The 23,448-nt window shown below is 41.3% G+C and overlaps 1 protein-coding gene across 10 annotated transcripts in view; it reads right to left on the bottom strand.

The window, feature by feature from the left end:
• The window catches only part of agrn (agrin), a 464,513-nt gene extending 442,586 nt beyond the window's left edge, over window positions 1-21,927 (bottom strand). For 5 of the 10 annotated variants that reach the window (XM_081608536.1, XM_081608535.1, XM_081608533.1 and 2 more), the window contains exons 1-2: window positions 21,439-21,926; window positions 18,148-18,409 (exon numbers count right to left, since the gene is read on the bottom strand). In XM_081608536.1, coding sequence (XP_081464662.1) covers window positions 18,148-18,409; window positions 21,439-21,642 — 466 coding nt within the window. In that variant the 5' untranslated portion in view covers window positions 21,643-21,926. Of the gene's footprint in view, window positions 1-18,147; window positions 18,410-21,438 lie in introns of all 10 variants that reach the window. The other 5 variants (XM_081608532.1, XM_081608541.1, XM_081608537.1 and 2 more) reach the window with 3 other exon arrangements.
• Window positions 21,928-23,448: the final 1,521 nt, after the last annotated feature.

The raw sequence follows: 23,448 nt of genomic DNA, 5'->3' as shown, positions 1-23,448 counted from the left end.
GTGTGAACGCCTCCCAGCCCCTAATCCACTCACACACCCTTTGGCCCCAGGTGAACACTAACTGGTCTTTGACCTGTTGCTCTCCACTTCTAACTGGAATAGGATTTCTGGAGAACAAACACTCGCACATAAGCCTGAAGTCAACAAGTGGAAAAAAGGGACCCAGAGAACTCTGATTTTGATCAACACCGACCTAGATGAGGGAGAAACTAAAGCCAGCTTTGTCTCAGATGTCAAAGTTAATTATGATTTGAATATTTCCCAAAGACAAAAAAACTCTGTTTCCATAAAAGAAAAAAAAGAAGCACTTTACATCCAAATATACTCCCTGGTTAGTACACACACGCGTACACACACACCCACACACCACACATCTGTGTAGATAAAAATCCCCCTGCAGTCTTCAAAGATGAGCCTTTTTGAACTTAGGACAACATTTTAGCAGTTTCTCTATTGATCTAAGACAAAGCAAAAGCAAATATTTGAAGACATGCAGCAAAAGAGAAGACTTATTTTTATGAAGCACACAGCTCACATGCTGAATCACGTCACTCTTGATGAATAAAGATTAACTAATGACCTCAAGTTAAACAACAACAGCTCACGCGCATGGAAACATGAATGCATGAACTGGTTTGTAAACAGGACCCTGAGACCATTACCGGGTTTATCTGTAGTTTTCCCTTTGAACTACACATTGGTTCAGGAGCCAATATGAAATGGATATTGAAAATAAAAATATGATTAGGCCCCATAATCAGTTTCTTAAAGATGGATTGTGCTGCTGGAAAAGGGGAAATAAGTCACTATTAAAGAGTGAGATGAAGATCATCTAAAGCGACGGCTTAAAGGCTTTAGGAAGCCATTTAGTTGGGTATTGTTGGAATTTTGTTCAGAACCTCCTGAACACTTCTTGGATTTGTTTCCTTCCTGAAGGGAGGTTTGATTGGTAGTGCCGTCTAAACTTTGGGACAAAATCACAATGTCAAGTCCTTTTTAAACATTTTGTTTAACAAATTAAACATGTAATATTGTAATAAAACAAAGCAGAAATGTTCAAAAAATTAGTCTCAGATATTTGTGTATCATAATAAAAGGTGAAGTTTTCTAACCTTTAGGGTTGAATTTATTTTTAGTAAAATCCCAACAACAAAAGTGAAAACCTTTTTCTTCTAAAACCATTTCTATATTTAACCAAGATTATTAAATGAGTCAAAAGGTAATAATTAGCACAAACTTTGTGTCCCAACTTACTATTATATAAAAATGACAGTAAGAAAGAAAAACAACTTTGTGTTGTACCAAACATTTGGCATTTAAGAATGTATAGATGTGAAAAATTACAAAAGTGTGCAGGGCCGGCCCAAGCCTCCATGGGGCCCTAAGCAAAATTTGATTATGGGGCCCTCGAGTTCTGCAAACAATGTGACCGGCTGAAATCAACAGTTAGAATATAAGGTCATTCGCACACCTGCTATAAACTTGTTGCATCTGTGATAGTGCTGTTTACATCATATCCTATGCATGTATAATATAGGATACATTTATCAGCCAGTGGATTTCTGGGTGCAGATTTCCTTAATTTTGGGGGATCGTGATCAGCCAAAAGACCTCAGAAATATACAGAGCCAAGCAGGAGAATAAACTAATTTCAAGTTAAAACTTAGCTTCACACAAAGACACATTTACATTAAATGTTAGGCTGTTGACCTGAACCGTTCCAAGATCGCTATAAAGCACATTTTCTATTAGCCGCTTCACAGAGCTTTTTTATAAACATTACATTACAAAGACATATTAAAACAAACCTTTATCTTGGCTTTTTTCTGTTCTTCCTCTTTTCTTTGTCCCTGAAGGATAAGTCCTTTGTTGAGACATTGTTTTGCTAACTTATCTTCTACCGCAGTGGCCCCAACATTTTTATCACTGCAGACCGGTCAAGACTTGGCAATTTTTCTGTGAAGAAAATGTTTCTTTTTTTTTGCCCTGATTTTTCCCTTACGACAATCTTAGAATGTCGCTCGAGATAATCGTAACCGATCATCCTGCCGTGTGTGGTATGCTAAGACTGATTGCGTCCAGTCGTTGGAACGTTGGGACTGCTCCGATCTAAAATCGGGCATATTCTCTCAGCGTGTGGGGTTTTCCCTGATTGGGAGCAAGAACTCAATCTGTTGAATGTGACAAGTAGCCAATCAGAAAGCGCGCTGACGTTGCTCATGGAGGGGATTCCCAAACAGCTGTGCTGACATGCCCAAACGAGTCCGGTGGACATTGCAGATGATACGTGGAAACAGCATCAATGTTTTTTCAGCATTTCGTACAAAGAATATCCACAGAAATGATAAGGAGCGGAGTTGGAGCAAAATTGCTACCACAGTTGAAAAACCCGGAAACCTTTCGCCTATCCATCATTAACATGAAACCTGGCTAAATGAATTGCAGGTAGATTGTAGTTGTGACATATTATTTAGTACTAAAGCCTGCTCACACGGCAAGATTTTCTCCTGTTATGTGGCTGGACACAAGAACCGACTGAACCTGTTGTACTTTTATGTAGTCAAAGAAGTTTTGAAAATCAGTAGACAATCCTAAAATCATGTGAACCAGACTTAAGACTTACAAGCTCTACTCCTCTCCTCTCGTCTCGACTGCTGCCCTGTCTCTGGTTGCTATGGTAACGTTTACACATCCCTTCAAAATAAGAGATAGATACGCCACAAAAACAAACATTTACTTTCATTTATTAACGCATGACAACGACAAATTAATGGGAACCCTGAGCTCGTTTCTCTGCAACGACACAATCCTATCTGGGAAACAATGACACCCGATACAGAGGGTGCTTGGTCTGTAATGGCAAAGCAGTTTGAAGGCTTCATTGCTTCATTAGCGAGCCGGTGCATATTATGTAGAGTGGGCTTGGAACATGGGAGTCACCTACCGGTCCGGGATAAATCCATTCTCCTGTCTCTGGTCCTTCTCCCCTTTTCCAAAGAAACTTTCCAAAGACATCTGTTTCTTACTAATTGTGGACTCAACGTTGGCATGCAAGATGTAACCGAGAGAATCTAGTTAAAGGGTTTTCAAAATAAAAGATCCTCCAGACTCAGATAATACATAAAACAAAAATATTTATTTCTTGCGCGGCCCGGTACCAATTGGTCCACAGACTGGTACCGGTTCGCAGCCTGGTGGTTGGGGACAACTCTTCTACCAGAGCTTTGGACCTTTATATGTGCTCTGCAAGTGTGAATGACCTTCCGCGGCCACCAAGGGGCCCCCAAGAGCAATTGTTTTTCTTTTTGTCCATAAAATAAAGATTTCTACATACATCATCAAATATATCCATCCATCCATTTTCTTTCACCCTTGTCCCTCAGTGGGGTCAGGAGGGTTGCTGGTGCCCATCTCCAGCTAACGTTCCGGGCAAGAGGCAGGGTTCACCCTGGACAGGTTGCCAGTCTGTCACAGGGCAACACAGAGACACACAACCATGCACACACACACTCACACCTAGGGGCAAGTTAGACAGACCAATTAACCTAACAGTCATGTTTTTGGACTGTGGGAGGAAATCGGAGTACCCGGAGAAAACCCACGCATGCACAGGGAGAACATGCAAACTCCATGCAGAAAGACCCCAGGCCGGGAATCGAACCCAGAACCTTCTTGCTGCAAGGCAACAGCTCTACCAACTGCGCCACTGTGCAGCCCAACACTGAGACATATTATTGTAAAAACAAATCACTTCATGATGAAATTGTGTGTTTTTGTTAAAATGACAGAAATCATTACGAAAAAAACAAAACAAAACAAAAAAAATCAGCTCCACTGAGGGGGCCCCTTGGTGGCCCTGGGGCTCTAAGCGGCTGATTAGTTTGCTTATGTCTTGGGCCGGCCCTGAAAGTGTCCATCTGCTTCAGATCCAGATTGACAGATTTGGAACATTTTTGAACTTCAGCCAGGGGCCGCATGTTGGACCCTCCAGGATAAAACAGAATATTCGCATCTTATCTTCAAAGCCATTTATAGACATAAAATGTTCAACCATCTTCCTTAGGACTTATCATGATGTAATTTATTGTGCACAATAGTTTGGAACAGGGAGTGTGTGTTGGGATGAAGACTGAGGCATGGAATGTTTTACAGGAACTGAATGGGATACCATCTTTGCCATGTGATAAAGGTGCTTAATCAAACACTAATCAAACCTTTAGTCTGCATCAATTAAGAATCACTCAGCTCAAGATGCTGGATGCTTGAAAGTGAAACGGACGACATGATCTACTTTCTGATTAATACTCATTAAAATATTTGTGGTCACTTCTCAAAGAGCATTAAAATCTAATTCCCAGACAATTGATTGATCCTTAAATATGAAAAAAATCATCAGTGAAGTGACTTGACTGCAGTAGTGACTAATGCAGTTATCTCTGTAGTCCACACACTTGATCCAAGCACTATTCAAACTATGCAAGCACTATTCAAACCAGAAACACATTAACAGCATACCTTAAACATATGACAAAACTTTATGCTACACAAAATTCACAATATTTCTTCACTTTTCACATCTGTGGAAAAATAGATGTGTCGCATTGCGCTTTAATGTCAATATGACAATATCCGAGGGAATTTAAAATTCATCTCAGGGAACTCATGGCTCCCCTGCAACTGTTGTTATGCTTACATTTTTAATATATAAAGTGTATTTTTTATTGTATTTTTGAAAGGAACCAAACAGAAAAACACTTGGGAAGAAGGTTGAATTATGTCAGACTGTACAAAGCACACCTGGTTGTTAAAAGTATGACAGTTTCACAGAGCTTTGGATTCCAGCCTAATTACAGGTCGAAGAAAATAAACTGAAGATAGAGACATGACAGCAGGAAGAGCACAGAAAAACAGGGACATGAGTTGGAGAATAAAAGACATGAAATCAAACATTAAAGGAAGGATAGGTGCTAACAGGAGCTAGCTACCTGACACGAAACAGAGACACATATTTAGGTCATCACCATCAGGATCCGTTACCAGAACTGAAGATGATAAATGAAAGCAGGAAGCAACACAAACAGATGAGGATAAACACAGAAGGAAATGTAAAGGATAATTCACGAGAAAGAAAGAAGTGTTCACCCTGGGTTTACTTTGACAGTGCTCAGATGGAGAGTGAAATGAAGGGAGAATAGCTCTGCCAGAGCTGTTGTTCAATGACCAAAACAACACAGGAAAAACTTCGCATGATTTGTTTTGTGAACTATCAAAAATCTCCTCTGCTTCCTGCCTGTACTACACTGAGACAGACTTCACATCCCAACTGGCTGAGATTAAACCTTAAAAACAAGCTAATTTAATCTTCTTCATAAATTATGTATTTTATATTCTCAAAACTTTTTTTTTTTATTTTGTCAAGATGTACATCGAGAACATGTCATCCCAAAGTAAAATATGGTGCTGGTGGCATCATGCTGCGGGAGAAGCTGGTGAAAAACTTGTTGGAAATGAGCAATATACTATAAGTTTGTTGTAAAATAGGTTTTCACCTTTTATGTTAATCAATCTTAGAGAGTTTTCACAGCTGATAGTCCAGTAGACTCAGTTTGATTGGGAACAAACATTTGCTCCACTTCCAGCTGCTGCGGCTCTCTTTCACAGATGATCCAAACTAATTGAAAAACTGTTCCCCTCCTCGCCTGTGGGGGCGCTGCACCAAGAACCACTGACGGAAACATAAAAACCTCTGAAGAAGACACTGAGCGCAATTTCCATCTTCACCAAATGGAAACCAAAACAAAATTTTGCTTTGTTTAATGTCTGCATCGAGATGAAAAATTAAAATAAAACTTGAAATACTTGAGACAAGGCCAGAGGTTCATCTGAAGAAACACCCAGACCTTCAGATCAGTCCTCCTGACCAGGGGCGCGGTAAATGGGTGAAAAGTGATGATAATTCCAGGGACCCTGACCAACAGGGGGCCCTCAATTTATTTATATTTTGTTCATAGAAATAAAATTTATTAAATCGAGGTCTTGTCAAAAACAAAATTGTATACAATTGTATTGTATTTTCAAAATTTAATGTTACCCCTCCCAGACCAAAAAACAAACATCCGTTTTTGCCTTGACTGCCTTGACTTCGTGTCTTCAGTCAGCTGAAGACACGAACGATTGTGGCAGTTACTACGCTGCTAAGAAAAGTTATAAAATCAGGTTTTCAAAAACAAAATAGAGAGCGGGAGAGAGAGAAAAAGGCGAGTGTTAATTTATAACCCAGTTTTTCTCCAAGAGAGGTGGGTAGACTGTGTGAGATTATCAACCATTTAGCATAATTAGCTTAGCTACAGACTACTGTTTGCTTCCTTTTCACTGGCTTTTAATGAATTAAGGAAAAAAAATTACCAACGTATTCATATATTTAACTTGTTTCCTCTACCTTTTACCACTTAACAACAGGTGAGTCAGTCAGCAGCAGTTATAACCCACGTCCCTCCTGACCTGCCCTGTCCTGAAATTAAAGCTGCAGTATGTCACTTTTATATAAATATTTTTTTTCACATATTTTTTAAAACTGTCATTATGTTGCGAAAGTATGGTATGACAGGTAATCTGTGAAAAATCAATTTCCTCTGCTCTCTTCCAGGGTTCTCTAAAAACAACCAGTCAGTGGCACGAGAGTTTTAGTGCTGTCAATCACAATTTCATGTGGTGCTGCTCATCCTTCCCCCCGATTTGTGGCGTGCTGCAGCTAGCATAGCACAGAGCTGTGCAGATTCAAACTGTGAATGCTCAGTTTAGTTAGCATAGCTACCAATGATGGCAGATAAATGGGTTCTTGTCATGATAAGTTGTTTCTCCACCATTAGCACATTTAGCAGTGAGTGAATGAGGCTAATTCACAGTGCTAAGAACGTCCTACTAGCTTTGTTTGGTTGTTTTGGTCAGAACGGTGCATTACTTTAACCAGTAATAGTAATTCAGGAAGGAGATGGAGGAGATTGATTGTTTTCACAGATTATCTGTCTCATAAACTGCTACGACATGGTGACAGCTTTAACAAATATGGAGAAAACATTTTTTTTATTAAAGTTATGTACTGCAGCTTGAATAAAATGCAACTACATAGAATTTTTGAGAAGTCTGGATTGGTTTATATGTAGTTGCACGTTGCTTTTGACTGTTGCTCATGGGGAGAGGCATTTCAGTATCTAAAACGAATAGAAAAAAATTTAAGCAACCTACTTTTCTACTGGATGTGGACTGTTGGATGTTAAATTCATAAGCAGTAAATATTGTGCTAATTATCAGTATTGAACCAAAGAAAGCAAGGCAGATGCAGGCCTTTAAAATTGTGACGCATTTTATGGGTCAAATAGACTCAAAAAATTGTAGCAGCAGCTGCGCAGAGGGGCCCAAACAAATTTTTTGTCAGGGGGCCCACGATTCCTGGCGGCGCCCCTGGTCCTGATCAAAATCCAACATGTAGCACGATGTGAAAATGACAGTTTCTCCGTGTAACAAGCCTGAGCTGGTTTGTAAAGAAGAACGGGTAAAAATGCCATTAGCTTGATGTGCAAAGCTGGTGCCAAAACACCCCAACAGAGTGTTACAGTCAGAGCTGAACAATGTGCGGCCATCAACACCAGGTCAGAGAACGCCATGCGTACTGCTGCAGAAAAATGGTCTGCTGTTTCCTGTTTGATGTCCAAGTTAAACTTCTGTAAACTATTTATGTGGAAAATGTCCTTAAACCATGTTGTCCCTGATGTAGTTAGCAAACACAAACTTCTGGAACAAATATAGATGTTTCCTTTTGCTGTTTTCTCTTGATGTGAGAAGCTCTGGAGTTACAGCTGAGCTGACCTAAATACAAACCAACCAAATACCCCAGAGTCTCCTCCAAAGCCCTCTCCCTAAACCTCTCTCTACGGCAGCTACACTCGCAGCAGTAGCTGCCCGCTCCAGAACTGCAGCATCGGGAATTCTGTCACGGTTCCAGTTCCTGGAGGGAGTCCGGTTCTCATGCAAGCCTCTCAGCCTCTCCAAGCTCTTTATGTCGGATAGAAGAGACATGTTTCCGGGTCAGCGTCCATCCAAGGCCTAGCTCAGAACCTGCTGTGTCACTTTTTAATTTCCTGACCTAAACTAAAGGGAAGCTTAACTGGGACTTTAACAGGGATGAAATCTGCTTTTTGATTACATACGCCTTCAGAAAGTCCTGTTTGTTTGACTGTCATCTTAATCTGTCTCAGGGGTGCCACCAGGAGTCTTGGGCCCCATGACAAAAAACAGAATTGCGCCCCCCCTCCCCCCGCCCCCCTCCCTTTGCAGCTGCTATTACAATTTCGTGAGTCTATCTGACCCATCAAAACGGTCACAATTTTAAAGGCCTGCAACTGCCTTGCTTTCTTTGGTCCAATACTTCTGCTAGCACAATATTCACTGCTAGTGAATTTTACATGCAACAGTCCACATAGGTTGTTAATTTATTTTTTTTTTGTTTTACCTTATTGAAATGTCTCTCCCCAGTAGAAACAGTCATAGGAAAAGCAGTGTGCAAAATATACATGAAGCAATCCAGCAACTACAAAGCATTTTGTTCAAGCTGCAGTATATAACTTAAATAAAAATATGTTTTTTACACATCTGTTAAAGCTGTCACCATGTCATGACAGTTTGCTATAAAACAGATAATCTGTGAAAAGATCAATCTCCTTCACCTCCTCTCTGAGCTGCTACTGCTATCTAAAGAAATGCACCATTCTGACCAAAAACAACCAATCAGAACCAGGAGGACAGTCTTAGTGCTGTCAATCATCCTCATTCACTCACTGCTAGAGGGGCTAATGGAGGATTTTAAAAAGATTGTTTTAATTTCTGAGTAATAAATTGTTTTTGTTGTGTAACTGTAAAAAGAGTAGAGAGACAGGAAAAATCCACAGATTCCCTGAAATGATGCCAACTATCTTGCCATTGAACACAGTGTTGCTCACCTTTTTTATGCTGGTTATGCTGGTATTGGGGATGATTAATCTGTTAAGTGTGGTAGGAGGTACAGGGACAAGCTAAATATTTGAATATGTTAAATTATTTCCTTCATTCATTAAATGCTAGTGAAATGGAGGCAAACAGTAGTCTGTAGCTAAGCTAACTGGTGCTAAATGGTTGACAGTCTCACACAGTCTACCAACCTCTCTTGGAGAAAAACTGTTCTATACATTGACACTCTTGTCTTTTTTCCTCTCTGTCTTTTTGTAAACTTGACTTTATTATTTTTCAAAGTAGCACAGTAACTGCCACAGTCGTTCTTGTCATCTACTGACCGCTGCTGAACATTGTCACCATCAAACGCTAAGCAGGAATGAACCATTTCATGTAGGGGGTGTTCACTGCAAATATGGTTGTGTGCTTTTTGGTCTGGGAGTGGTAACATAAAATATTTACTGCTAAAAAAATTTTAAAACCACTATATGATTAATTTTGTAATTGACAGGGCCCCCAATTTTTTTCTATTTCAATAAGAAAAAACATTTTTGTGGGAGGGCCCCCTGTCGGTCAGGGGCCCTTGGAACCTTTGTAACTTTCCCCCCTAATATATAAGGGTTGGGGTTAAGATTGGACAGATCAGGGGCACCATATATACATAGCATCTCTGATCTGTCCAGTCATTTTGAATACATGACTTGGTGAATAACTGACATTTTTTACATTAAGCAACAATCTACTCAGAGCAGAAGCAGATTACTGGAAGATCAGATATTTGAAACTGATTTTTCTGTCTTTAAACGCATGATAATTCAGGAGTAAAGTCAGGTTCATGCTGAGTGTGACAACAAGTTTGAGTTCCTCTTAACCCTTGTGCGTGCGAGGACTGAGGCAACTAATTCAAGTGATTTGAGTGTGGGGTTGGTTGGACCCATTTGTAAACACAAGAGTTAAGATTCAAACTACAAGGTAAGAAGATGATGGGGGAAAGGTCATTTTTACAAAAAGATAAATGCTTGTCATGTTAACAGTCCTAACTTTTCCTGAGTCAGATTTTTAAAGTTTGGCCCATTTTAAAGAGTAAATACTAAGTTTCACTATGAACATATTGCAAACGTTTCCACAGTAAAACCTGGGCAATTGAATCTGATGGAGTAAAAAAAAAAAGGTACATAAACATTTACTACACATTTACAGCAGATATTTTTACGATGATCGAATTTTAAGACCAGCAAAAAAATCCACAAACAGGCAGGGTGGATGGGCAAATGGTTTTATAGGAATTCAGATGAAGGACAGACGAACGGATGGATGAACTGACAGATGGGTTTAGACGAGAGGATGTTGGACAAAATTTGGAACTCCACATCTTCTTCAAGACTCTTGTTTTTCCAAACTTATGTAAACTAGTAAATGGTTTAAAACTAATTCTGGACTTTTCCACATTGCTGCTGTTTGTGTCTTCACGATACATCTGTTTCTTTTTCTCATAATGACGTGAACTTCATTAGAAATCATTTCCCATTTCTTCATAGGTCAAAGGCTGAGAAGTTTTGAAACCATTGCCACAGCCAAGTGCCAATGCTTCATTATAGAAAGTCAAAATAAAAATTGGACAGGTAGAGCATTACAGTAATTTCTAATTGTTCTATTTGCATCATTGCATCTTGCCAAAAAACAAATCACAGATCTAATTTAGAGATCAACAATCAGTTCTGGTTGCAAATAAATAAATAAATAAATAAATAAATAAATAAATAAATAAGCATAGCGTTCTGCATCTGAGTTGCTTCTGGACATATTTCATTTCACGGTCCTTGTTACTATGCACACTGCTGGAACACATAATGACAGATGTGTTCCCACACGAAAGATGCTAGCATGCTAACAGTGTGCTGCTCTATCACCACCATCTGTGATCCTTATCACCAGCAGAGATTCATCCTGATCCTGCTGGGATGGAGGCCAGGCCCAGCAGACTGTGGTTAAGTGGTCCATTCCTGCCTTACTCTCTTCCATCTTTCATGGCTTTTTCATTTCAGTCCTTTATTACCAAGCCAAGCAGGCATCAGCACTTCCAGATTTTTAATTAAAATCGAAAATCTGCAATAACGCTGGAGACTCCAAGGGTTCGCTGGCAAATGGGTCGGCGGTTTTGCTTCTGTCTTTAACCCTGTGTTATTTGTTTAATCAAAGCCTTCCATCAGTTCTGTTCACTTCACCGAGTAAAATGTCCTGACATAATCCAAACAGGATGTACAGATTTATAGAGGCCACGCCTTCATATAAAGCGAATGAACTCTACAGCCTTAATCCATTCAAAGAGGCTGAGAAGAATCCCAATCCTTCAAAAGTCCCTCGTTTGACTTCCCATGACTCCCCAAAGACAAAAGGCTGCTTGTGTGGACATGGACTGGAAGAAGAACCCCGGTGCTTTACTTCAGTCACCAGGGCACAGGGGTATAGAGTTATCACACACTTTCCAGAGCACAATAAAATGAATTCCATCTACCCATCTGGAATTACCCCGAAAAACTGTGTGTTTCCCTACCTGGGAAATTAGGGGGTTGTCAAGTTTCCCGGAGAAGCGGTAAAAGTTTAATCTATCTGCAGAGTTTCCCCTGTAAGATGAAATCATGAGCAGGTTGCAGAGTGGGGTAATATTTTAATTAGAAGGCTGTAAAACTTGCAGCAGCTTTTCACAGAGCGTTTTAAAGCAGAAGCAGAAATAAAACAGAGGAAATCATAACGTTTGGAATAAAACTTTATCTATGGGGAAGATGTGCTGCAGTAACATCCCAATTAAGTCTGAATTTTACAATCTGAGGATGTTTTTAATTCAACAAGCTGCAGAAAAACTGGCATGTGTGCTATGAAAGATTGCAGGGAGAACTAACCCTAAACATCTTGTTAACTTCTATCATTATCTCTTCACATATCAAGAAGGTAAAGGAAGGAGGGAGGAGCGGAGGGAGCTTCGGAATCCAGGCCTCCTCCTTCCACAAACAGTAAGGGGGGAAAAGCTCAAAGTTCTCAGCATCTCATTCACTGAGAAGCAATGGAGCAGGAGAGGGAGGAGGGACAGCTGAAACAGTCATCGCACATCCCACCCACCCTGGGAAGCATTCCACTCTTCTGTCTGCTCACCATCATTAAGCAAGACCACCTGCTGCTACACCAGAACCCCCATCAGGTTCTCCAGAAGCCCAGTTAACCCATCAGCAGCCAGCCGTTGCACCGCTGTCCACACGTATCATACGGAATTAGAAAAAAACCTCCTTCATAACGACACTATGGGATTTAAATAGACAACACAAAAAGGATTAAAAAACAATCTCTGATGCAGCTGTGAAATGACTCTACATAGGAGATAAAAAAAGAGAGAGAGAGAAGGAGAGGAGGGATGGAGACTGGAGGAACAAACAGTGCTTTGTTTCTGTTCTCCGTCAGGGCCTCCGGGGGAAACACTGACATCAAGTTATCAAGAGCTGAAACAAAAGCAGCTGATAAACAGAGAAAGATAGATACCATCTCCCTGTGACTCAACGTTTCTCCATCAAGGTGCTTCCTCTCTCCCAAAGGCCCGTCACTCCCACCTCCTCTCTTTGCTGATGACAAATTGGAATGAAAATGTCAATAAATAGAAGAAATGTTGTTTTTTCTATTGGGAGTTCATCCATCCTTAAATAAAAAACAGCTTCAGGTGCTGATAGTTTGATCATCAACGCTTTTAGTTAGGGTTGTCAATATTTAATCAATAACCTCAGTAACATCAGCATCATTAATAGCCATCCATCTTTTATCATATGCCCTTATCCCTAGTGAGGTCATGAAGGCTGCTAGTGCCTATCCTCCAAAGGACAGAGGGCGAGAGGCGGAGTCACCATGGACAGGTCACCAGTCCATCAGGGCAATATCATTAATAATTACAATAAATATGTGGATAAAGTGTTACCACGTGGTTAAACTCAATAAAAACCAGCAACCATACTGGAGTGATGATGCTATCTGATATACAAAGACTCAATTCAACAATTCTCTCACCAAATTGGTCTTGAATGCTAAAATTCAATCAACTAAGCAAAAACAAAGCAGCAATTTTTTAAGCAACAAATGGAGCTTTGAACTGTTCCATTTCTTAGCTTTTGTAGCCACTAGCTGTGCTTTACTTGCATGTCAGAACAGTTCCTACAAAAGTATTATTATTAAAAAGTTTATTTAATAGGGACAGACACACATCGACATAAACAAACTGATTAAAACAGCAGTCCCATGTTTGCATCATGGTGCAATAGCAACAGCTAATTCGCAGCACTTGTCCCTAGTTGGGCTTTTTTTTTTTTAAATAATTCTAAAAATTGAAGTGATAAACATTAAAATAGCACAACATAATATATACAAACAGAAAAATGTAAAACATCAAAAATGGGTACAGTTTTGTTTTTGACATAACCAGAGTTTTGTTTGATTTTTGAACGTACTAAAACTGGTTACAGACTTTAAATGAACAGGAAGTGAGTCCAAACTGCAAATCCTCTCACAGACAGAGCACTTTGAGCAAAAGTGGTTCTTCGAAAGGGGACCTTACAATTTCCATCTAAAGCCACTCTGGTAGATCTGCTGTTGCCCTGCAGTCTCTGCATGCAATTGCTTAATGGTGTAGGTGCAAGTCCATTTAAACGCTTAAAAATCAATTTTAATACATTATAATTTAGACATTTTGTAAAATCCAAACTGCCAAATTTAGCCAAATGTGACAGTGATCGAATCTAATCAGCTTTTGATATAAAACCTTTAAGACCCGATTATAGAGACTTGCTAATGGTTTGAGTATAGTTTGATTAGTCTGAGACCAGACAGTAGCTCTGTAGGTAAAATGTGAGAGTTCTAAAACATCTCTGCACAACGAAGTGTCAAACAATGTCTAATAATTTTAAAACAATTTATATTCGATCTAACAGATTTGTAGATTTTATCAACATGGCTCCTAAAATTTAACTCAGCATCCAGAATTATTCCTAAATATTTTTATTGTGATACTTGTCCAATAGGGTCCCCATTGATCTGAATATTCTTACCACATGGCAAGAATCAAATAAGCATAATACTTGCAAATTTTAAAGTAAATCCTTAATAGGATTTTAGAACTGCTAACTTACAGTCCTGTAGCTGCTAGCTGTGCTGCAATACTAATGCCATCTTGTGCATTAACACACTCAGCGTTTATAATAATTTTCCTAAACTGAAAATATGCACTAAAATTTTAAATTGCGTCTGAAACCTTGCATAGCTTTTAGAGCAAAGGCATTTGGAGCTGCTAGTTTTCTGACGTCATTTAGCAGCGAGAGGATCTACAGTGCTGATGCTAGTTCTTATATAAACAAACTCAAAACAACGAATATCTTCCTGAATTAGTCTCACATGGCAAAGATTAATAAACTGAGCATAAGACATGTTTACCCTTTTCATGTGATAACAGTTTGGATCTTTAAACTGTTATGTTTCTGCAAGGCTCACCTACCTGTGATTATTGATGTAAGTTGATTTTGTACATTAGCACACTTAATACAATTATTATCTATGTGAACTTGTTGGGAACCGGGGTGGTGGTATGAGTTTTGCTGCTGTTTTTTCCCCTTTTACCACCAGAGGGCGCATGGAGGCTGCTTCTACCAGAGGGCGTGGCCAGCTCTCCCTGGATTATCTGCACACCTGCAAGTTATCAGATCATCTGGAGGAGTATATGAGGAGGGAGCGGCCGACACTTCTTTGCCAGAGTATTAGCCAATGTTTGGTACATCAGGCCTCCGTGTTATCTCTCTGCATTTTCCTCGTTGTGGACCTCCAAGTAATATTTCTATGTGCCTCCTCTTCAGGTGATCTCTCGTGACGCTGTGGATGTTACCCACTGATTGCCTGAGTTCCACTGACACCTCCGCAGTTAACCAAACCTTCCTGGATTTCCCAGTGGCTGTCTCCCTCGCTCCTCTCCGCCGGATACTCAAAACTTACCTGTCCACCCTCCACCCGTTGGCCTCAGCAGCAAGCCCTCCTTCGTGACCACTGCCTTGGTAACCTCAGTGAACCCTTCCTGAGACCGAATACACCTCCAACCCAAGTAAGACCAGTCCATTTGTTCTGAAACTGCCTTTTCCTACGACTCTTGAACTCACCTCCTCTTCTCTCCAACTCCAGTGATCCACTGACCCTGATTGTCATCATAACCCAGGACCCGCCGTTTTGATTATTCAGTTCTTTTTTCAATAAACCATTTAACTGATTTCTGTTCTCCGCCTGGTGTTTCTACATGTGGGTTAGAAAACTAGAAACCATCATGACAGAACCATTCTCACATGGCAAAAATGAAATAACTAATTACAAATATCCTGACAACTTTAAAAATTCCTTGACAGGATATTAAATCTCCTAATTTACTAACTTCTTTCAGCAGCTCATAAATTGAGCCCTAACGCTAACTTGTCCAGAAACACACTCAGTAGCATGATTATCTCCCTAAAACTGTCAGACAACAAAAATCTAAAAATTGGCACAAGCAATCCTACAATTCCTATGGCAATGTGGAACTGCTAAATAACAGCTGATAACTGTGCTACAGTACTAATGTTATAATGCACAGAAACAATCACTACTAATTCTCAATCACCATCACAAATGAGCCAAAATTTGTAAATTACACTTAAATGTCCCTTCAATTTTTGAAGCAAACACCTAATGTGAATTTGTAGTTACTATTTTACTATCATCCTATAGTAGCTAGCTGTTCTGCAGTGCTAATGTTTGCGTACAAAATTCTCAGTAAAATTATGTCTCTGAAAGGTTCCCACATGGTAAAAATAGTCAAATTAAGCGTGAATAATTCTTCATATGTGGAAGTAATTTCTTTACGCTAGTTCTTAAACCGTATCTTTTCTAACCTCCAGTAGCTCCTAGTTATGATTTTAGCCTGAAAGTAAAAAAGCCAAAAATAGAAGATTGGGTTTGACCTGTTTTCTAACATTATCATCTACTACAGAATTACAGCTAACAATGTTCTTGTTAGCATCTCGCCTGTGAAAAGATATTGACTTTCAGTGCTGTTACTGCTGAGTCAAATGGGAAGGGAGGGCAGGAGAGGAGTTCTCCACTTCCTAATGACTGCTCTACATTATAACACATGAAGCAAGTGAGCAATGAATCTTGTAAACTCTAGTTTATGGAGTTGAAATTGGTGCCCAGCAGATACCATATATACACACTGAGTGACCAGAAAGCTAGTAGGTATATATATATATATATATATATATATATATATATATATATATATATATATATATAAAAACAAATCTAAAATATAATCCCTGAAGGCAATCATCTTCATGCACCCTTGGTCCAAACTAACAAATATGCCCCTCCAAAACAAACATCCCTCCTCACACTCCATGAGTTCATATGTACAAACAAAAATCCCTTGTTTTCCTTTTTTTTAACTTTACATCGCTCGTCTTGTTTTCCTCCATGCAACTGCCCCCTACTCAAGGCTTTCAGTAGCAAAAGTGCTCTCACAAAGCCTTTTTTCTTCCACCTCAGACAATGCACCTCCCCACCTATACTCTGCCAGGCATTCCTGAGTCTATCCTAGCTATCGAAAATGTCAAGAATGAGGAGAGAAGCAGAGGAGGGTAGCAATGAGCACTGTGGCAGGTAGAGTCTTGTCCCGCTGCGCACACTTCCCACAATCTCTGGGGTTAGTACATGCATGGAACGGATGGGATCTCACTTGACTCCCTTAATTAAAAATCTTCACTTGAACAAGCCTCAGAGCTCATTCTCCTCTGGATGAAGGCATTTGAGCTAATCATTGGGCCAGTTTTATTCCAAAAAACAACAGAATGGAGAAGTTATAAAAGGGACAGAGATGACAGGTTAGATATAGGGAGCTCCACGGAAAAGTTTTGATCTTTACACACACTGGCATGTTTAAAATCAACTGTTTGATCACTTTTTAAATTATTCATCTGACAGTAATCCTTCAATTGCAAGACAATAAGACCAAATCAGGTTAAGCAAAGCAAACGCTTGTGGAACACTTAAAACAGAAACAGCACATTCTGCACAGTTTTCTTTCCTCTCCAGGAGTCTGAGAAGAAAAAGAAGAAAAGGGGAGTGGAAAGACCAAGCAGACCAACAGTAGAAACAGTAGAAAGTTTTATGTGTGTGCCAAGTGCAACTTAACACTGCAAACAAGCTCCATCCTTTGGACATTGAGCCAGAGATGGGAGGTGATTCATGCTCTGCATCACCTCACCCCCCCCCCCCCCCCCCCCCCCAACCCCCTCTACCCCACTCCCCTTATGCCGATTGGCGACTTACATTCAAACTCTGAACCACTGTGAAGCTTGTCCAGCAGCAGAAACCAGTGAAACAGCAGCAGGTTCACTGCTCACCGGTATGGGGCCACTTCCCACTAAAGTCTGGTAGTTTCAGTCTGTGCTCAGATTTATTAGTTCCAGCTGCACGGTTTTTCTTATAAGAGCCTGACAAATTAGTTCTGAACCAAGAAGAGGAGATCAAATTTTAACAGTCGCTAATTAACTTGTGTCCTGCTAAAAGCAATGTAGTAAATACCCTCCAAAAATCCCACAGTCATATGTGGTCGTCATTTAGCCACCAATTTAGAGCTTTCTTTTGATTCCTTGTCCTTTTTATGAAGTGCTTTGCAGCGAAGTTAAAATAAAGAAGCTAGGAAAGAAACTATGCATGAACCAGAAGTTCCTAAAATCCTTTGTGTGTGTTTGTAAAAGTAAAGGAGTTCAGACTTAATAAAACAGCAAGGGTTGAAACCGATGAACCCATGATCCTACAACTTGTTTATCAGTCAACCTTCCTCAAGGCTTCATTGACAGGTTGGCTCCACACCACAGAAACAAAGCCTCTAAAATGACTCAGCTGGTCTTGTTTCATGACGTTTGGGGAAACTTTACCACCGTGAGCCTGAGGCTGTGTCATTGTAGCAGCCACATGCACATGAAATCCTGCCTGTCTTTGGAAAACAGGATGCTTTGGCACATTGTAAGCCAGTACATACGCAATGCTCTGGAGATGTACCCCAACATCTACAGGAAGCTAAAACTTTCCAGGTTGGATGTACCGGTTCCTCACCTTCAACGCAGTGTTCCACTTCCTCCAGGTTGCGAAGAGTAATCCTCATCAGGCTAGAGTTTAGCATCAGTTCGTTCTTGTGGTCCGGCCCCACTGACTCCGGGGCGAGGTTGAGAAAAAATATGCGGGTGTCGCCTGTGGCCACCTGGTTGTCACAGATCCGAGGATTGCCAAACCCGCCGATCGTCACCTTGTTGCCTCCATCCAGCAGGATCACTCGGTTGATGCTGGACTTTCCTTTTAAGTAGCGCCACACTCTGACCTTTAGAAATGGAGGGAAGGAAACCAAGAATGGCATTGTTTTACTCAATATTACAATAGAAAAAATTAAAAATCTACTACAACCTTTGACATAGGTGTTCACACCTCAAGCTAGTGCTTTGCTGGAACATCTTCTGATTGAATTTCTTTGGTTTGTCTGTAAGCATCCCACATCTTTACTTAAAAATATTAGTCTTGCAAAGTTATCAAAATCTACCAACATTAAGGACATCTCTTGTCCATTCTACATCTTCAGGGGTGCTTTAATTACAATGGGTTATTACAAAATTTAAATTATCCTTTTGCTTCTTGAAGACATGAGGACTGTTGGTAAGGACTCTCGCAACTACTTCCATCTGAAGAAACAGAAACTTAGAGCATGATCATGCCACCACCATGTTGAACTAAAAGTACAGAATTTTGTTTTGCAGCTGTTCCTCCTGTTCTTGACAAATAACAAATACAGGGGATATTTGTCTAATATAGAAAAAACCGTGTTGGGCACAAATTCCTTCAGCTCCTTCAGATGAAACAAAAATGTTATAACGAATCATGTTAAAATAAAATAAAATTGCTTTAAAAAACATAACAGAGGTTTAAACAAGTTAATGTTCCTATTCTCCACTCTGTGACTAGAGTGTATGATGAACGATACAGTCACAAACTCAAATCACTATCACTGGTTCCGATAGTCAATTGAGTTGAGAACCAGTGATTGCTATATATCACTGGTTCTGATATAGATATATACTATATAAATATATTGGAGCTTTTAACCTTTAAAAGCTTTGAAACTAGCTAATGGAGGTTTTTTAATATCACACTTGTTTTAACTGAGGTATTTACACACAAAGCAGCAGGTTTGTTATTTCATCTCATTATCAAACTTTAACCTCAAAAAAAAAAAGAAGTAGGGCATTTTCTTGTATTTCTTCAGTGACAGAATCACGTCCAGATCCAGACTGTCTATCTCAGAAAGTAAATTTATTTTTTATTCTAACTCACTGGAAGATTTTGTGGTACATATTAGCCATCTTTTCTCATTTCAGCATTTGGAAGAGGGTTTCTGTTACTGGATAAGCTGCTATGCCTCTAATCTGCCCCATTCACTGGTGGGATGGAAGGGAAGCTGGGCGGAAAAAAAGAGAGGAGCGAACGAGCTGACCAAACACAACTTGTTTATTTTTCACAGATTTTAGACTGACCCACCACGAGTCAGATATGGTGCAAATGTTAGTTGCACAATTAACAAGCAAAGGAAAGAAGACACAAGATGGTGGGGAGGAAGGCTGTAGTTCCTGGCTAAAAGTTTAGATTTTTACAGATTCAAATAACTTTAAAGCAATTTCTGCTTTTGACGCTGCAGTAGCTGTTTGCTATCACTCCAATATACATAAAATCTCTGTCCTATTTGTTATATCAATATATGAAATAATGCTGTGGGAAAGTCACAATGATGGAAGACAAATATAAAAGCGATACAAGCTTATTATCATTATTGTAATTAATACTGAAATGTTGCATGTCTTCTACAAATTGCATGGCCCTCATTTTGCAGAACTCACTCTGACAGACGGACCAGAAATAAAGCAGAACCAGCAAAGCTTCAGGTCCTGGAATAGGTGAATCTCATGCTGATCAGGCAGAACATTATTTATAAAGATCTGCTAAACACTGCTTTAGTTTTACCGCCAAAACAGACAAGACCTGGTGAGGTTTGGACTCCATTAAAGTTTCAATGATATGCTGTGATATCTGAAACCAGTAACATAAAGTCCAGTAAAGTTTGGGTTCCTTCAATCAGATTGGTTGTCTAATAGATGACTGGATTGGGATCTGGGCTACTTCAAGAAAAAGGCAACACGTCAAACTCATTGAGCTCCTCAAACCATTCTGTCTAAGAAGCCAGGTGCATTGTTTGTATGGTCGACAAATACTCTTAGGTGATCCAAGTTTCCCTACAGAACATTGCCCGACCATGACACCGCCTTGGCCGGCTCACCAACGTCCTGCTGCGATCTGAGCCCAAGAGCTGCAACACACCACTTTAAACATGATGTAGATAACAACATTCATCAGCCCAGACCGCTTTCTTCTAAAGCTTGTCCAGTTCTGAGGGTCACATGCCCATTAAACGAACCCCAACCCAACAGCATCACACTGTGTGTTGAGACCCTTTTCTACCAGAACCAGAAGGTCAGAACCTTGAGGATTCTGAACTTCAGTAACTCCTCTGTAGGATCCAACCACATGAGGCCAGCCTTCGCTCTCCAAGTGCGTCAGTGAGCCATGAACCTGTTCCCTGTTCACCACTTTTACTAGACACTGACCACTGCAGAACAGGAACGCCCTGCAGGAGCTGCAATTTTGGAGATGCATCACAATTTGGCCGCTGCTTTGTCAAACTCACTCAGGTCTTTCAAACACATCGACTTTGCTCCATCGGCAAACATAATTATTTCAAAGCAACTTTTCCTCCTGAATGCGAATCTCTGTGGGAACTTGGAGTGAACTTTCACCACATTCCCTCCCTGAAGGCATTGCTGCTTCTGCTGGAAGTCACGGATCTCTGGTCTGTGGTGTGATTTGTCAGCACCACCACAGAGTAAATCAAGAGTCAGAATATTATCCCTGCGGCCACAGGAAAGAGACAGGTTTCATATTTCCAGTTATTATGGCGGTAGTGAGAGTTACCACGTCGGGAAGCATGGAGCTTCCTGCTACAGTGTGTTCTGGATGATTGCATGCTCTGTTAGGCCTGCTTCTTAGCTGTGCAAATGCTGAGTGGAAATGTAAAGAAACGTATGTAGTGAATGTATTCCTGAAGGCAAAGTGGATTTCCTGCCAGTGTGATGGTAGCCGCGCACAAGGTGTTTCTCAGGAAAGCTTCAAATGAGTTGGAACAGAAACTCTGCGGCCTTCATGGGACTTCTGTAAAGTCCAGAAAGCCACTGAGCAGGTGCCTGAACGCACCACTGCGGATCCCTTCACAAGATAACTTCATCCCGAACCTCACTATCAGACACTTACCTTGCAGTAATAGGTCTTATGCACAGGGTCCATGTTGAATATTTCGTCCACGGTTCCGGTCAGGACCACGTTGGCTTCCTCCTCCCGGTCCTCCAGGTTTTTCTCCGGACAACTGGCGACGCAGGGCGGCCACAGGGGAGCCAGGACCAGTCCCGCCAGGAGCAGCGCTGCCCGGCCTGCCCGGAGTGTCCGCTGCGAAGCCATGACCGCCGCTCGGATGGACCCGGTGAAAAGTTGACTTTTCTCTGCTTAAATTGAACCCTGAGCCGCCCGGTGTATGCAGACACCAACACCACAAGTATTTCTTGGGCTGTTTTCTTTTTCTAGATTTTGCACCGAGTCCTCTCCGCTACTTCCCAGCGGTTTGAGCGGCTTCTCTTTCACCTTGCAGCCCTGCTCGTCGCATTTGCAGCCGGGTTCAAAATCCCTCTCTGCCGCCGCCGGCTGAGAGTCCAGGAGGAAGAGAAGAAGAGGAAGGGCCAGGGATCTCTCTCTCTCTCTCTCTCTCTCTCTCTCTCTCTCTCTCTCTCTCTCTCTCTCTCTCTCTCTCTTCAGGAATGTACCCACTCTTCTGCTTTCCCCTCACTCCACACACACACACACACACACACACACACACACACACACACACACACACACACACACACACACACACACTTCCACAAGATTTGCATGCAATCTGAGATTTGCTGATCTCAGAAGAGAGGTGTGTGATGATGGTAAGGGGCTGCACGCTGGGATGCCTGCAGAAGGTGGCTGTCCAACGCCGCCCCCCGTCGGGCAGACAGTGACTTTACCCCATCAGTGACCCCCGCATGTCCGCCACCTCCTGTAGGTGGATGCACTTTTTGTGTTTGGAAATTCTTTGAACTTCCCGAAGCAAACACAGTTTTATTTACCTGAATACTTTGATTTATGTGCCTGTCAGTCATTTCTTGTCCCCTGGGTGAGACTTCACAGACAGATTACAGGGGCAGCAGGCCAGGAGCCCCAAAACTTTATTTATTTAACAAATTAATGTACGGTACTTTATATGAAACTCATAGGCCAATATCATGCGAGTTGTATTAATCAATATTCAAGTATTTGAAAATTATGAAGTTGCAGATTATTTCTGTGGGAACATGGAGTTATTGGCTAGAAGATGTATTAAACTTTTCATCAGTTACAACTACCTAATTATGTACTGTAATTTGCATTCGTAGAATAGCGATTCTGGTCCACCATCCGGCTTCTCAGGAGGGGGAAGCAGTGCAGCACCAACAGTGTTTATAGTGGGGATGATGTGCTGCTGACCTCAACTCGGGACGTTGTGGGCCGGTGGGCAGAATACTTCGAAGACTTCTTCAATCCCACCAACATGCCTTCTGTTGAGGAAGCTCAGCCTGGGGACTCTGGGTTGGGCTCTCCAATCTCTGGGGACGAGGTCGCCGAGGTGGTCAAAAAGCTCCTCGGTGGCAGGGCCCTGGGGGTGGATGAGATCCGCCCGGAGTTTCTTAAGGCTCTGAATGTTGTAGGGTTGTGTTGGCTCACGCGACTCTGCAATATCGCATGGACATCGGGGGCAGTTCCCCTGGATTGGCAGACTCGGGTGGTGATCCCCCTGTTTAAAAAGGGGGACCGGAAGGTGTACTGCAATTACAGAGGGTTCACACTCTTAAGACTCCCTGGTAAGGTCTATTCAGGGGTCCTGGAGAGGAGGGTCCGTCGAATAGTCGAACCTCGGATTCAGGAAGAGCAGTGTGGTGTTCGTCCTGGTCGTGGAACACTGGACCAGCTCTACACCCTCAGCAGGCTCCTGGAGGGTGCATGGGAGTTCGCCCAACCAGTCTACATGTGTTTTGTGGACTTGGAGAAGGCGTTCGACCGTGTCCCCAGGGGGGCTTTGTGGGGGGTTCTCCGGGAGTATGGGGTACCGGGCCCTTTGATACGGGCTGTCAGGTCCCTGTATGACCGGTGTCAGAGTCTGGTCCGCATTGCCGGCAGTAAGTCGGGCTCGTTTCCGGTGAG

This window comes from Poecilia reticulata, chromosome 7 (genome assembly GCF_904066995.2).
Source record: "Poecilia reticulata chromosome 7, P_reticulata-male-v2, whole genome shotgun sequence".
Lineage (NCBI taxonomy): Eukaryota > Metazoa > Chordata > Actinopteri > Cyprinodontiformes > Poeciliidae > Poecilia > Poecilia reticulata.
This window is presented reverse-complemented; position numbering and strand designations above follow the sequence as displayed.